Consider the following 17249-nt stretch of genomic DNA (forward strand, 5'->3'; position numbering starts at 1 on the left):
TTCCAGTCCTGAAAGCAGAGTCTGTGCTGATCCTTAAACCCAGGTATGGCCCTGCGGCAGTACACACGTCTCAAGACCTCTGACAGTGCAGACTGCAGCTGCACCAAGTTTTGAAACTGTTCGTATCTGTCCGGAGAAAACCACACTTTAAGTCTCAGAGATCGAGGCCGGTACCAGTGTAGTCACTGAACCTCTGAGTACCGTGCCCGATGTAATGTCACAGGACCGCTGAGTGCCACGGCAAATGCAAGTCTCCATCCCTCTGAAAGTGTAGCCGCAGGCTACAACAAGGGTGGCGACTGTCTGGAATTTGCCACATGTGGGACTCATGTCTAAAGACCTCTGAGACTGGTAAAAAGGTATCAGGACACAGAACTTCTGCATTTCTGAGGTGCTGGAACCAAGGTCCTTGGCCTGTGTTATCTGTCTTAGTAAACAGTGGTGTACTATTAATTAAATAAATAGGTTAGGGTTTATGAAACAGTTGAGATAAGCCAGTGTAGAAGGTAAAATTCCAAAATGGCTTATAACCAACCAAAAATTAGACTTTGACCTATTATAACTAAAATAACCATTAGCCTAGAGCTAAATTAAGTTATGTAGGCATAGGTGTGCCACCATTCACCTTTCTTTAGAAAGCTCGCTTTCAAAAAAGTGTAGTGAATTCTGGAGTACCCTATTGTTTTCATCTGGGTTTTTATTGTGTGTGTTTTAGCGGCACAAGGAGGAAATCAGAGGATTTAAACTAATAATATTAACTAATAATATATTAATTATTAACGCATGCCTGTGCACGCCATTTAGAAACGGTTAGAATTCACTAACAGACTTATTTGGGTGCCAATTAAATTAGCTAAGGCATGTTAGATACTAGAGATCTAATGGTATTTTTGTGTGAATTTCACCATAGCACAACATATACCTATTAGAATCTTTGTCAAACCGTTGATAAGCCAGTCAAATGCCATAAATGAACATAAGGTCATCAAGCTTAAACTCAGTTAATAAAGGCCAGTATCATATGTGCCTGCAAGGAAAATTATTTAAGGAAGAAGTCTTCCAAACTACATATGTCAAATAAATAAATAAGGAGAAGAAGCACTTACTCCTAAGTTTACACCAAATTTGTCTTTTTAGCATTAAAATGTTGAAAGGGGTGTCATTTTTGGCAAGGACTGGCTTACTGGTCTCTCTTTATTCTACTTTTCCACATTTTCTCTCCTTTGATCTCCTCCTTCTTTTTCATTTACTGTTCCTCCTCCTCCTTTCTCCCTTCTCCCCATCTGTCTGTCTTGTTCTGTTCCCCCCCCCTTCTCTGTCAGTTGTTGAATATTTAAGGAGCAGTAAACCTACACTCCCAAGACAGTGTCTGATTTTCTTTTTGTTTTTTCATCTTTTTATTTTTTGTCATTTGTGGTTTAACCCCCAAATTATGCAGATAGTAACCATACCTAGATTTTCTCTTCTTTGCACAACTACAGGCAAAGAGTTTCACACCTCATGGTTAGGGGGATTTGTAGGTCCTTTCTGGAAGAATGTTTTAGAAATATGTGAAATTTTCTTAATATTTATGGAATTTCTGTTAATGTTAATGACAAGTTTCACATTCATTTTAAAATATATCTGTCACAGACTTCAGGATGCTACAACCCCCGAACACTACTTGTCTTATATGTCTTAAATTGTGCTTTTTGTGTTTTTCTTTATTTTTATACTGTATGTTTATTATAATTGTTCATTATTTTTATACCATCATTTTCAATACCCATCCATACAAAATGTATTGAGTTTTGTCTCCTTTCTTTTTAATTTCCCAAATCCAGTTTATCCAAAATTACAAAGGATATTACCATGAGAAGGACAAAAAACATATTTACCACATAATGCAGTTGTCATGAAAACTCCGAACTACCTCATTCATATATACCATGTCTCACAAACCTTTTTCCCCATAATCCCACCAAGTTTGTTAAGGTTCAACCTCCGCACAGCCCCATGGATGTCAACCTTAAGTACAGTGTCTCCAAGACTTTGCTTAGATAGATTCAATCGAGAGGACACCTCCTGGTACAAAGTGCCTACGTCACTGTCAGCTGTCTTGTGAGTTTTCCTGTGCTTAAGAACACGGCGGGCCCCGACTGATGGAATGGACTTAGTGCAACAGGTCATCTGAGGCACAAAAGTTCCCATCTTCACTCCAACATCTGATCCGTTCCATACCATACACACCTCAACCCACACAACCCTTGATATCAGCCTTCCCAGTTATTTCCACCATCAGCCCTACGACCCTGGACCTCCGGCACCAACCATTTGGGAAAGTGTCCATGACCCCTTGGGAGGACGTTCTGAAGTGTCCCCCATTGGGCCAGAGGGGGGAGCTGTAAGAGGGAAATTAAACTGGGACCCAGAAAAGGCTGACATTTGAACGAGCCAGCATGCTGGGACGCAGCGTGTACTTCAAAGGACCCGAGAGACTTGTGGTAAAACAATAAGTCACTCGGACTTCCTCTGAATGGGCAGGCCATTTGGCTCTCTGGAATGTTACCACCTGGACACAACCAAGATAAGGGGAACTAGTCTCTTTGCCTGTGGTTGTGGGTGTGGGTGTTTTGGGGTCATAAAGGGTGAAATGACCGGCCACATGGCGGGACAGTGCCCTCATTTGGGCCCCTCTGACATTCCACTTTGTATTTCTTTTCTGGATCTGGACTATAAACCATCTGTATATCTTATTTACAAATCCCGGAAAACCGTACAAACCATGCACATGTTTTCATTGTATTATTGTATTATGCATTATGTAATAATAACATGGATTGCATGTACAATGGTTAAACAAAAGGGTATTTTCATGACAACTGCACCATAATATTACATCCACTTGACATGTTTAGTATGGACATATTCAGGAAAATTATAGCAATTGAATGAAATATGTTTCATACCAAATAGAATTTAATAAAACATAGTTTCAATAACTCAGGAAAAAACTAACACAATGGAATGTCCTCTCTGGTAATCATCTCCTTTTCCCCATTTCCCCACCAATTGTTTTAACAACCGCCTCCAAATGGTGGGGGCCGGAATTCAAGATTTATGATTCGGCCAGGTTAATTTATGGCAATGCCGCCTAGACCAAACGCGGGATTTGGCTTAAAAGGAAGGGAGACAAAGCAATCAGGGAAGATCGTAATCGACTTCCCACCATGCACATACTATGTGCGCTGCGTGTAGACAGACAAGGAAGATCGTAATCGACTTCCCTCAGTGCACATACTAGGCTATGTGTTCTGTGTAGAGATAGCCATGGAAGATCGCAATCGACTTCCCGCACTGCGCATACTCGATGTTCTGTGTGTAGCTAAACAGGCTGGTAAGAACTCTTTTACTCGGTATTTCTGTTTTTAACCTTTATAATTGATTTTGGAAATTGAAGATAATAACCTACCTGCCTGTTCAATAAATTCTTCTGATTTTAACTTGCGTGGTCTTCATGACTCTAATCCATTTTATCTTCTTTTCAGCCGAAATTCCGTTTAAATACTCAGGGGGGCAATTCTGACTAGGACCTACTGATCAGGGGTCTAGTACAGTAAACGTCTGTAGTGGGGTCTTCAAGTTAGATAGGTGACCACGATCTGCCTGTTAAGGGATTGGTGGGATCGGTTCTGGTGTTGTTTGGCATAAGAGGACCCATGGGCGTAGTACGCTGGTTCTCCCCAAATTCGCCTTAAGGAGCCCGATAGATTCTTCACCGCCCTGGGCTCATAACTGTCTATGCACTATCCATGTAAGCCAGGCATGGAAGGCATGTATTATGGTGGTTAGCCTCCTACCCTCTGGATTCTTCACCGAACTGAGATTTAACAATAATGCTAAACCCGGGAGCATATATTGAGGAATAATGGCACAAGATAGAGTCGAGTGTAACCACTCCCAAATTCCACGTATAGTTAAAGCCAAATTTTAAATTATCATATAAAATGGAGTCAGATTAACACGAGAGTAAAACATAGTAACTGTTACGCTTTCTTGCTGTAGTGACGGATAGATCGGGTGTGTTGTTCCGCGTATTTGTGAATATTCTGATGCTCCCATTGGAATATTGACAGTCCGGCGACATATCTGATATATCTCTGATGACAACATAGCCCCGTTTACGAACGGAGAGTAACCTGAATGCTACTTATCCGTTTCAGGCCAGCTTTAAGCGGGATATGAAGCAGCGCCTTCATATCTAACCCGTGGCAACGGAACCAGTGCATTCTTAATTATAATTGTGCCCTGTTCTTACGAACAGAGGAAAAATAACTAACCTCTCGGTTTTGAATCACACCAGCCAAGGGAGAACACGCGATACCTTCCCCTCCAGCTACAAACCCTCATTGGTCTAGCTGTGAGGTGTTTACATTTTACAAAGTATATCATCATACAGCGGTTGCCAACAAGTGTAACACCACACAATATTTTGAGGCACAGAGGACAACACATTATTGGCATTTTCCAGCAGTCTTTTAACAAAAACACTTTTACCGCAGTTTGAAGGGCCTGAAATGATGCAGGAAAAGGGGTGTTGTAGGCGGCTGTCAAAACCCTCACCCTCTGACACTGATTTAGTATCCATATGGCAATGTCTGGATGTCCGGGAGCAAAACTCGCTTGTTGTAAACCACACGGAATCTTTTAGACTGTGCGGTTCCTGAGAATGAAACCTTTTTTGTCCCTAACAATCTGTTGCGTGGTTGTGGCGACTTCCTTGGCGGGGTCATTTTTGTGAGACAAATAGTGATCTACCAAATCAGTGAGGGATGAAAGGTTAACAACCTGCGTGTTAGTATGATGTAGTGTTATACCTTTCACCTTCATGCATGTTTTACCTCCCCGTGTTCTGTAAGCATATGTTTTCGGGCCCCCTGAAACAAAGTCCACAATGTGGTCGCCGGTGTCCAGCTCACTCGTCAACTCACCCAAAAAGTCCCCGAGCGGAGGCACCCAGTCACCTGGCCGACTCACAAAGATTACAGAATCTGTGTCATGATACAGAACCCTGTCAGGCAATTTGTCCATGAGGGTGTAAAGCTCAAGGCGTGCGTAAGCGGTGGTGAATGCCACTATAAGCACATTACTGTATTTGGGTGGTTTTGAGAAACCCTTGGCATAACGCCACTGCACAAGGGCCACATCCTATGTAATAAATGAAAAATGTGAGATGTCATACTCTTTGGAAAACATGTACAACAGAAACTGCTCCGGGTCATGGATCAAGGCGGTGTTAACTTGGTTTGTTCTCTGACCGAATTTACCCCAAAGGCTGTTCAGAAAAAGTTTAGAAATTTGTCTTTTGGCTTTATTGACACAAATTTTGCTGGGGTCTAAATGTATACCCTCCTTTTCCAAATAACTCTGCATGTATCTATCTTTGTCCAAATCATTAGACACCCATGAAGGGTACCCAGAGGCTTCCTGTTTACCCTTTAAATGGGTGTTTATGTAGACGCTAAAGTGAGAATCAGAGCGCTGTGGGAAATGCCAAACTTCAAAAATCTTGGCAACCTGGTACCCCTTCTCAACAGCCTTGGCTAGTTTGATACTACACCAGACTCCGGTGAGAGAACGCTCCTCGTCAGAATGTACACATTTGCCTTGATGTTCAGACACGGCGCAGGACCTGCAGAGGGGAAACATTAATTTTCCAGACACCCTGTAAGGTAGCACGGGTAGGTAAAGATCCCTAGGTGGGTATATTTTGGCTTTGATCAGACCAAAATAGTTTTCGATCGGTTCAAAGTCACGGAAGATGATGGTGGGGTGATCTGTAGGGTAGACTTTAGTCTTGTTCACAAAAGGGTAGAGACTGGTAAAATCATAGTAATGTATCTGCTCATCTTCTTGCACCTTATATTTAAGCCGAAGAGCATTAGTTCTACCGCCAAACAGAGCATCACGTGGCTCCAGACGTTCTGGATAATCAGAACAACGCAGGAATGTCTGTACCTCGGGGCTCTCCTTTTTTAGTCTCACCCATTCGTGCTCCCACAAAACAACCACATGCAGATTGTAGGTGTTACGCAGAATATCAATTTTTTCTTGAGATTTTCGATACATGGAGCCAAAATCTTGTTTTGTGAGCGGATTAATGGTGTTTGCATCAAAACACTGAGGACAACCATGGAACAGACAGCCGAGGAACTCAAAGGCTGTACGTACACCCCCCACCTCTGAATACCCGTCTAAAAAGTACGGCCCAAATTTAACCTCCCCCCGGTTCAAAGCATGCTGTATGAAAACATTGTCACGATGGCTCAGATATTCTAACCACTGAATTGCCGGTGTTGAAAAAGACTTTTGCTTGAGAATGTAATTGTCAGGCGTACTGATAGCCAGTGTGTCTTTGGGCAAAAAACTTGTGCAGAATTGTTTCATGCATACAGAAGCTATTGTAACACCCTGAAAAGGGTCAAGACCGGTGCAGCTGAGTACCTCGCGTCTAAATCTCAGACACCCCTCCCGCAAAATGACCACGTCATTAATACAATACTCAGACATCTCCTTGCGAAAGTCAAACACCCTTCCAGATACGGTTGCGTACCATTGCATGAACTCAGACCTCTCCTTTTCTGACATGGTGTTGTAACCATAGTATAAAGGTGGTGGGTACGGGCCTGTATAATTCTGATTAGCGACGGTGTTCCAAAAGTGTGGAAAGTAGCCCTTTTTGGCATTTTCAAAGCCTAAAGCCGATGGCATGGCGCTCAGCTTCATTGTGAGGAAGCTGAGAGAATCTATGTACCGCTGTTCAAATGCATCATCGGTGATACAAAGCAGTTTGCTGCCTTGAGCTATAATGGATGGTGTGACGCCTTGTTTAATTAAGTGTTGCATGATTAGGTAGCCATCATAACCCTTCAAATTGTGTGCAATAAATGTGTACCCTTTGTATTTCGGGGTACGGTACCGACGGGTAAAGGCCTCCACACAACCGTCACCTGCTGCTGTCCAACGCGCCCCGTTAAAATCAATACAGCATATAAAATTAGCGACGTGTACACCGTCATCCTGTCGGGACTCAAAATCATAAAAAACATAGCGCTCGCTCGGTTGTTCAGGTTTGACTTGCTGAATGTAACAAGCATGTCTACTATCAGCAACCAGCTCATCATTACAGTTGACGCAACGCCGCACACTACAACGATGTGGTACAGGTTTTTTAGAACTGATGATGTACATCCTGCCACACTGTTCGCAATACTTGTGTGTGTCGCATGGGGCACTCATTTTACACGTGGCATTATTCATTTTGGTGACTTTATGCGCTGTGTAACAAAAGGCGGACCGACATATACGTCTACAGTCTTTACACTTTACCAATTTTAAAGGGTGCGAAGAACATTCAGCACTAAAACAAACATTACAGTAGTATTTGCATCGGTGGTTAGCTTTTGCTGTGAAAGGTGTGTAACAGTAATCACACACGTACGCACTGCCTAAGAAACCTTTCAACGACTTTATACCAAAGTAATGTTCGTTTTCTAGGTACAAAAACAGGGTTTTTGGATGCGGCTCTGGGTTTGTTTGAAATTTGCGAAAGACATTCTGAGCATTACGGTACCACACAACAATTTTGACCTTTAACAGTTGTTCAAACTTTTGTATGTCTGAAAAAGACACCATATCCTGCACGCCCAGGCCTACAGACGTCTGCAAATGTATGGCGTCTTGCTCCACCTGCTCTAACGTGAATTCCGGGTTTAACATCTGAGACAAGCAAATGGCAAAGCAGAGGTTATTCTCAACGTTGTGGCTTACAAATAGATTCCGTAGTTTTTTTCTTAAAACCTCATTTCTGAGACATGTGGCTATTTTTCTACGGGTACCACCATTTGGGTTTTGAACTATCTGAACCACCAGTTCCAATGTATCATCAGAAAGGATTTCAAAATTGCTCTGAACCAGATCCCCAACCATTCCCAAAAATGTGTCCAGATCCACACTAGCACCATTAGCAATTATGGACACACCCTCAGACAGGGAGTCACCACGCAACTCCAGCTGAATCACGTCGTTGGGTCTAGCCAGCTGCATAGCTCTATGCAATACATGATCAAGTAAGTTTAGCAACACATTATAGAAGTCCTCATAGCTGTCCACGTCGTGCAAGGATGCAAAGTTAAACCGTTGCCTAATTTCGACACAATTAAAGGAGGGCCTTTGCACCACCACCATGTCAGGAACACAAGTCACCACACCATCATCATCATCATTACTATTAGCAGCGGCAGCATGCACATCGTCAGAACCTTGTGGGTTATCAGAGGTAGGCGTTAGTGGTGATTCATTAAGATTCCCCCCTTCCTGGTTTAGCCGCTCTAAAGCATCGTTCAGAAAACCAAGAGAGTCTGCTGCAGGGGTTAGTGCACCATCACCGGCGGTAAGGTTTGCCAAAGCCTCGTTCAACCGATCAAAGTAATCACCAGCCATTTCATGCATGTCGTTAGTGTCATGGTTAATATTGTTAACAAGCTGTAGCAGATTTGGGTTTATAAAAACATTTGGAATGTTTTCAGCAGCTTGTGGGCTGTTGTTTTGAGTTATAGCTTGAATTGCATGTAAAATTTGTGAGTTAATGTTCTCTGTGCTGTGTGCCCTGCCTAACTGCTCTGGTTGTTGCCTCTGTGCCATTTCTAATATTTCTCAAAGATTGTCTGAAACACCTTAAGCCGTTGTTCTGACAAACGATACTCAGACTCCTTCAGCACTGCGAGACACTGTTCAAACAGATGAGACTCAGACTCCTTCAACACCGCGAGACGTTGTTCAGCCAAATGTAACTCACGATTGAAGATTTTCAGAGCTTCCAAATGGGCGGGGACCTTAAAGGGCCGTCTTTCGGTGTCCCCTGGCTTCTGGAGAATTGTTTGGGCCGCTGTTTGCTCCTGGAGGTGTGATTCTCGGGCCTGTTGTTTTCTTTCCTCAGCGCTGCCGTCCTCTCTGTGTCCAGGGGCTTCCTCAACTGTTTGCTCCTGGAGGTGTGATTCTCTGGTCTGTTTATTGGTTTCCTCAGCTGTTACTGCAGAAAAGCACCAATATTTATCCGCTTTAGTTTCAAACCATACTTTTCATCAAAAAACTTTCAAGTACCACAAGTTCTTAATAGACTTACCGCACTCTTCAATCTGTATAGGTTTTTGTGCTGTGATCTGTTTCACCACCGTTTCTCCCAAGGCCCTCTCTGCCACGTGGTTCTCAGTACCTGATTCTGTGGAAATAGTTTCATTTTTTTTTTTTTTGTCTAAATTGCATACAAAACAACAATATGGTGACAAAGATATCTGAAATAATTCTCACCGCTAAAAAGTCTCCTTTTTTTGCTTTAGGCGGGATTTTTTCCCCTCTTCAAAAGTTTTTTCTGGTTCTTCTGGCCCTGTATAAGGAAGAATATCTGTAAATAACTGTAAATCCTTCAACCAACATACTAAACAGTTTAAAGAAAGGATTCTTACAAATAAGTGTAGGTGTCGATAAGCTTGCGCTCTCCTCGGCAGGATTGATCCGCACTTGCTCTGGTGTTTGTGGATTCGTTGGTAGACTTGGCACCAGCTCTTCATCAGTTGTCAAGATCTCTAGAACTGGTAAAAAGTCATCCTGTTTTATAAGCAAACTCAAAAGGAGGGCCCATGAACAGTGTTGTTGTTAATGCATATGCAAATTGCTGACCCACCATCGTTCATGACTTGAGTGCTGGGCGTATCTGTTTAAAAAAAAACAAAAAAAAAACTTTAGCTTTAACAGGCTTTTGCGTTAAGTGTATTTATTTCAGAGAATTAGAAAAAGAAACTCAAATAAATGTGGGTACTCACATGATGCAGAGTAAAAGTCGACTCCAGCCATTCTTGCTTCTCTCCAAAGTAAAGGGTCCTGGGGTCTAATTTATGGATGGTGTGTAACCCCAAACCCCCACCCTTGACACTTTTAGGGCGGTGTCTCAATGAAAAATAAAATATTTAGTTATAAACAGTAGTTTGAAATACACTGCTTTACAAAATCCTGTATAATTATTCAATAAGATTTTGACCTCGTTCAAATATTTTGCAACCTATAGATACCAGACACATCTATATAGCACCTAACGTGCACAATTTTAAACCTTTTTAAAGACTTAAAAATGAAGTAGCTAGTATCCCCATGTTTTCTTTCTGACATGGGGTGTATAAAAAAAAAAAACCCTATTATCCCTATTATCTTTTCATTTATAAAACCATCAGCGCACTCGCCCGTTGGAAAAGCAGGGATGCCTGTGCCTTCAAACCATCAGCGCACTCGCACCGTTGGAAAAGCAGGGATGCCTGTGCCTTCTGCATGGATTCACAGAAGCTAGAGCACACCATAAACATCCATTTGTACCAACACGTGATGTCAATGTAAGCTTTAGCTAAAAATATTTTTAATACATTTTATGAAGATCAGTGTAATTATTCAATATGTTTTATACACACTTATATGGTATCTAACGTGTGCAATCTCCACTTAAACACCTTTTTAAAGGCTTAAAATGCGAGTAATATTATGAAATAGACTCTAATCAAGCTGTTTGTTGAAACACTTTAGGGCTGTGGCTGTATTCAGAGAAAAGACATGAAACATTATCCTCGCGGGAAATTTGAAAGCCTGGTTACCACAGGACCCCACGCCTGTCCTGCCACATCCCACACCATAAAACTAAGCGTTGGCATACTCCCCCCCTCCCCAGGGCTTCACAGGAGACCTCAGCAGATACAATGTTTTGTTATAAACTGTAGTTTGAAATACACTGCTTTACAAAGTCCTGTATAATTATTCAACACACTTTGGACCTCGTTCAAACATTTTGCAGCCTATAGATACCAAACACATCTATATAGCCCCTAACGTGCACAATTTTAAACCTTTTTTTAAAGACTTAAAAATGAAGTAGCTAGTATCCCCATGTTTTCTTTCTGACATGGGGGTGTATAAAAACCCCTATTATCTCTATTATCTTTTCATTTATAAAACCATCAGCGCACTCGCACCGTTGGAAAAGCAGGGATGCCTGTGCCTTCAAACCATCAGCGCACTCGCACCGTTGGAAAAGCAGGGATGCCTGTGCCTTCTGCATGGATTCACAGAAGCTAGAGCACACCATAAACATCCATTTGTACCAACACGTGATGTCAATGTAAGCTTTAGCTAAAAATATTTTTAATACATTTTATGAAGATCAGTGTAATTATTCAATATGTTTTATACACACTTATATGGTATCTAACGTGTGCAATCTCCACTTAAACCCCTTTTTAAAGGCTTAAAATGCGAGTAATATTATGAAATAGACTCTAAGACTCTAATCAATGCTTTCTTTCTTACATGGTTGTTGAAACACCTTAGGGCTGTGGCTGTATTCAGAGAAAGAAAAGACATAAAACATTATCCTTGTGGGAAATTTACCGTTTACCACAGGACCCGCGCTCCACAGGCTACCCACACCTGTCCTGCCACATCCCACACTCTAAAAACTAAGTGACGGGGGTACTCCCCCCCTCCCTGATGAACATGGTGTCTGCAGCAGCCACAACCCCCACCCTTTCCCCATACCCTTCTCCCTCACCAACCAAACCATAGCAGAGTCCAAAAGGTAAAACTAATCAATCAAATCTTGACTGTATGGATATCATAGAAAATCGGATCATATCAGGGGGGCATGGGGCGTGGTATCGATCAATCATTTTTGACAGTAGGGGCATCTAATTTCTCTCTCAGGAACATTGTGAAAGCTGTGAAGAAAAACCTCAAAATATCAGTCAGTGACATCACAAACAATCTCCACAGGACAGGGGTGAAGGTATCTCAATCAACTGTTTGAAGAAGACTTAGAGAGCAGCAATATAGAGGCTATACCACAAGATGCAAACCACTCATCAGTAGTATGAATCAGAAGAAGAGATTACAATTTGCAAAGAAGTACAGAGATGAGCCACAAAAGTTCTGGAACAAAGTTTTATGGACTGATGAGACCAAGATTAACCTCTTCCAAAGTGATGGAAAGGCCAAAGTGTGGAGAAAGAAGGGATCTGCTCATGATCCAAAACATATAAGCTCATCTGTGAAGCACGGTGGAGGAAGTGTCATGGCTTGGGCTTGCATGGCTGCTTCTGGAGTGGGCTCACTAATCTTTATTGATGATGTAACTCATGATGGTAGCAGCAGGATGAATTCAGAAGTCTACAAAAACATTCTGTCTGCCAACTTACGGAGAAATGCGTCCAAACTAATTGGGAGGAACTTCATCATGCAGCAAGACAATGACCCAAAACACACTGCCAACACAACAAAGGACTTCATTAGGGAGAAAAAGTGGAAGGTTTTAGACTGGCCAAGTCAATCACCAGACCTTAACCCAATTGAGCATGCATTTCACCTCCTGAAGAGGAGATTGAAGGGAAAACCCCCCGAAACAAACAACAACTGAAAGAGGCTGCAGTAAAAGCCTGGAAAAGCATCACAAAAGAAGAATGCAACAGTTTGGTGATGTCAATGGGTCGCAGGCTTGATGCAGTTATTGCAAGCAAGAGATATGCTACCAAATATTAAGTGTTATTTGCTTTCATTTACTTAAATACTCTCTGTTCCAATACTTTTGCTCACCTAAAAATTGGGTGGTCTGATACCAAAGGTGCTATGTTCTAAGTAGTTTAACACATCTAGGTGTAAATACCAGGAAATAAAAGCTGAAATTCTGAACTCTTGTCTCATGTTAATCTTTTTATCTCAACCCCAAATGTATTCAGTGTATTGCAAAAACAAAGGAATTGGCCTTGCTGTTCCAATACTTTTGGAGGGGACTGTATATGTCATATAGCCATAACAGGCTTTTATAACAGTGAGGTAAACGAACAGTCAAATCAAGTTTCAAACATAGGCTAAATGATTTTATAACTCAATACTTAGTTACTCATCGTAACTATAAACTGCATTGCACAAACTGCATAAACTCCACTACCAGCCCTACCTGAGAGACACTGAAGTCAATCATAAACTGAAAAAATGCTTTTATAATTGAAAAAATAGGACCTCATCTTCATTATGAACTACCGTTTGCAATGAACCCCTATAATAGAAAACTATTTCATAAGGGGTTTCATAACCACAGAATGTAAAGCTAAAATGTTTTGTTGCTTTTTGTTTGTTCATACTCTTTCTTCCCTCTCTGTTGTCCCCCTACTTTACCTGCATGTTTGATTTGCATAAGCTTGGGTAAATTTAAGAAAAAATCTAAAAGCTTCCCTGGGTAGAACAGATCTTCAGCTATTATGCTTTTACTCAGACTTCCCCAAGATGTAAAGACAAGCTCTTGCACGTGAGCTGGGAGCAGCCAAGAGCAATGGTAAGACAAAACATTCCTTGCTAGACTGAAAAGTTGTTTTGTGGAAGCTCTACTTGGCAGTCAAGTCAGATATTTTACAGCCACATGAGCCATTGCTGGGTGTGTCATCAGCCAACAACCTGTGTCTGTAATGTTTTAACTCTAGAAAGGATTTTTGCTACGTACTACCACTACACTGATGGCCTGCGGTGTCAGACATATGCAGCATTACAGCATAGATTTTTGCACTGGCAGCGACCTCATTTCATAAAAATTACAAAACCATATATTGCAATGCCATTTTCTGAAAATAAAGGGACACAACTGAATCAATTTCAATGTTTGTATTTCTAAATTATAGCGGTTTTGTTATATAGGGTAAGGGAAAATGTATGAAGGCATTGTGGAAGTATGCTTCTCCTTCATTCTTTTAATGTTTTTAAATTTCTTCTTATTAAAGATTGTACTGATCAAAATATATTTAAATGTATGTGATTATGGGAAGATCAATGAAGAACAGCAGGTATTCTGTGTTATGTCTAAAAATTTGTAACTAAGGAAAGACAGTGGCCTCCTTGTACACTGATGCATACTACCTAGAGAATCTTTGAACCCCAGTTGCAGGAGGAAAAATTGTAAGCATTTACTTAGTGGAATTTTGTAAGTAACTTCTGTTGGGAAAACAGTCTTGGGCAGAAGACGTTTGAGTTGCAAGAGAAGAGAGCGGACACTGACCTAGAAATAACTGATTTGCTATATCTAGTAATTGTATAAATTATATTCTATTAAAATAAATATAAAATAAAATAATATATGAGTTAAATATTTCATTTGGATTACAGCATGTATTGAATGCATTTAAAGTGCATGTACTTTGGAACTGGAAGATTAAACAATTGTTAATCATGAGAACAAATACTTGTTATTCAAGTCATGCACATACATTCCTCTGTAAGTGTGTGTAGTGAAATATCTGTCATTGATTAAAATTGAAGATTATATAATAGTTATTGTTAAACTAACTGGTGAAACATAAGTTTGACCTAGGCTGGGATCGGTTATTTTAAAGGGAAGATACATCATGGTAGGAGGAGATGTGGTTGTATAAAAATTATGTAAAACATAATTCAAATAAGCTCTCTGTGTGTCTTTACAGTACTGGAGACCTCCCGTAGACCTACGTACATGAACAGGATTATTGATTGAAAGAGAATAAAAAGATTATTAGAGGAAATCATAATTTCTAGTCTTCATTCTTACATCGCCGACTCACCCATCAAACCTAAGAGGAGATTTTCCTCCACAGCATATTACAGGAACACTGAGAAAAGTGCTAAAATGTGCATGATAAAACACAAAATATAAAAGTAATTAAAGCATTATAAAATGCCATATTTTCAAAAAGTAATTTATTTGATCACTCAGCACATTTCTCCCTCCCTTCTCCATGGAGTGGGCTTTTAGCCTATGCTCCGTCGCTCCTCTCTAATCAATTCCACAGAGAACGCACAGCTTTGGTGGTTTGCTGGGACCGCATGCACATAAATCAGTTATATTTCACACAGTTGTTGTGTAGTTATTATATTTGTAGTGAGGTTTAATCAGATGAATGGAGTTTCAACAACCAATCAGAATTCGAGACATCAGTAGAGCCCAACTTATTGAAATAACATGGACACGACAACGGTTTATAAATAAAGATTTTAACAAAGGTTAGTTCGTGTTATTGGTTAGTGACACGCTACTCTGTTACTTGTTATTCCTGACCAACATACGCACAACAAACAAAACACAACAATAAACAGCAGTAAAATAACCTAAACAGGTATTTCAAATTTTACTCTACGCTATACTTTGATGTCAGTGTCAAATATGCATTTCAATACTTAACGGTGATAATGAGGGAGGCCAGTCCTTAATTACGTTAGGTGATGTTCATTCAGTTCGTCAGCTGGTCCCAGGGGTCCGTGGCAGGTACGCAGAGACGTGGGAAACATCTTCTGTGAAGTCGGGGTCACGATAGGTTCCAGTCAAGACGACGGATGTGCACAAATCTTCCACTTGGGTCCTGACCGCAAGGGAGATACGGAAGAAAAGTATGCAGATACCTGTTCCTCAAACAGCTGTAGATGGGAAATAAACCGGCTTGGTTTATTTCGCGGACAGTGGCAGGCCAACTCAGTCAGGTCTCCAGTGAGGCGCGGGTTGGGAAGCGCAGCAAAGTCCAGTGGTGTCCTTAAGGAGATGCGCGTCTTCGGTTAGGCAGTGCCTTACCTCAGAGAAAAGTTGTTAGGTTTTTTATTACTTTTATCCTCAAAAGTCACTGATGTGACAGAACCCCACGTGTGATCTCTGTAATTTGATTGGTTTATTATTTTGGCCACACAAACATTTCATTGGCTTGTGCTATTGGAGTGGTCGATGAAACATGGATAGATAGACCATTGATGACTGTGTTAATGTTTAAGCTTTTTAAATTGGGCTCCCCATTCCTCCAAAAAGGGGATGATCCTTGCCCGAAGCTGATGCTTAATTGATCACGCAGAGAGTTTATTGCAGGGTTACAAGAGGAAGCGGAAAGGCACTTGGTTGACCAAAAAGTTAACGATGAACCTGACTCAGCAGAGTCAGTCCCATGGTCAGTTAGCCAGAGGCCCCAAAGTTCCTGTGTATAGTTATGCATTGTTACATTTTCATTTTGTCCAAAGTCTCAGTTTCAGTGAAAACTCGAAAATACGTCGATGCCATTATCTCTGCAGAGTTCTAAGCCTATCCTTTCTATAACTTCAGTGTCCAAAATTATTCATCCACACCCTAAAGGCTTTATCAACTTCACAATTGCAGTGAATGAATTTTGTATGATTATATGTGCGGAATTCGTTTCGATAGCGCTTTATTGGGAAATTTGTATCAAAACCTTCAATTGCTGAATAGCGTGCTGGAGTAGACAGTGACACGTTCACACCTGGGTAAAAGCACCTGTTGTTTGTCTGGCAGGGGGTTTTGTGAAGAAAATGACACAAACTGCCTGTATTTCTTAACTGAGTCGATTTATATCTTTTAAATTTATTTTAAAAATGAAGTTTCTTAAGCCCGAATATTCAGGAAAGTCATGGGAGGAGAAGAATATAGCACGTACGACGTTGGAGTAATTTTAATTTTAAAGTCTCCAAAGCCCAAAGGTGTCGCTCTGGCCGATCTAGTGTTAAGGCAAACTCTCACTCGCTGTCTTTCAACAGGTGTGTGTGTGTCTGCATCTAATTGAGAAACTTGGTTCTGACTTCTGAGTGAATTGCATCAAAGAGGTGGGAAGAAAAGATCAGAATCTGAATAATACTAACCAAATTCGCAAGGAGAAAACATTTGGAAAGGATGCATTTAGAGTGTTGCCGAACATGGTATTTGTATTCACCACCATCCCTATTAGATAGTGGGATTGTTCTAATCTCATTGCACACCAGCAACCTCATCTAGTCAAAGGGGCACCTTAAGTCAGCAGTGCCAGCTATGATTGACGCAAACCTCTCCAACACAATAACTGTGAGCTGTGGAGCATAGTGTGAAGAAGCAGAGACCAGCAGCACGTGCTTGGGAGGAGACTGCATGTTTGTTTGCTCTCTCCAGACTGACATAGTATAAGCAAGAATGATATCAGGCTATGGATACCATTCCACATTCCAAACTGCAAGGGGAAAAAATCAATGTGGCTAAAAATTGGTAAAAGAAATCAATGAAACATCTGCCCCATGTTACGGTTGCTCTCCACACCCGCAAACATAAGCGATGCCGACACCAAGGTTTCCCAATAATAACCAATACTTTTTATTATTAGACGCCATACGAAAGGACAAAATAACTATACAACATA

General features: G+C 41.0%; 1 protein-coding gene across 1 annotated transcript; it reads right to left on the reverse strand.

Annotated features, from left to right (window-relative positions):
- Window positions 1–2230: 2230 nt before the first annotated feature.
- Window positions 2231–10084, reverse strand: LOC135256057 (uncharacterized). Its single transcript, XM_064337929.1, has 7 exons — window positions 9722–10084; window positions 9504–9629; window positions 9349–9424; window positions 9164–9259; window positions 7541–9070; window positions 5564–5671; window positions 2231–2381 (listed from the first exon to the last, which is right to left on the reverse strand). The coding sequence occupies exons 5-7, from the start codon at window positions 8680–8682 to the stop codon at window positions 2231–2233; spliced, it is 1401 nt and encodes a 466-aa protein (XP_064193999.1). The 5' UTR covers window positions 8683–9070; window positions 9164–9259; window positions 9349–9424; window positions 9504–9629; window positions 9722–10084.
- Between the last annotated feature and the right edge of the window lie 7165 nt (window positions 10085–17249).

The sequence above is a fragment of the Anguilla rostrata genome, chromosome 5 (assembly GCF_018555375.3).
Source record: "Anguilla rostrata isolate EN2019 chromosome 5, ASM1855537v3, whole genome shotgun sequence".
NCBI classification, from domain to species: domain Eukaryota; kingdom Metazoa; phylum Chordata; class Actinopteri; order Anguilliformes; family Anguillidae; genus Anguilla; species Anguilla rostrata.

Coding starts and splice junctions, on each gene's coding strand:
- LOC135256057 (XM_064337929.1), bottom strand. CDS start 8,682: ATGGCACAGAGGCAACAACCAGAGCAGTTAGGCAGGGCACACAGCACA. Junction 5,672..7,540: donor CATCCAAAAACCCTGTTTTT/GTACCTAGAAAA, acceptor TCCCCTCTGCAG/GTCCTGCGCCGTGTCTGAAC. Junction 2,382..5,563: donor GCCAAGGCTGTTGAGAAGGG/GTACCAGGTTGC, acceptor TCCCTCTTACAG/CTCCCCCCTCTGGCCCAATG.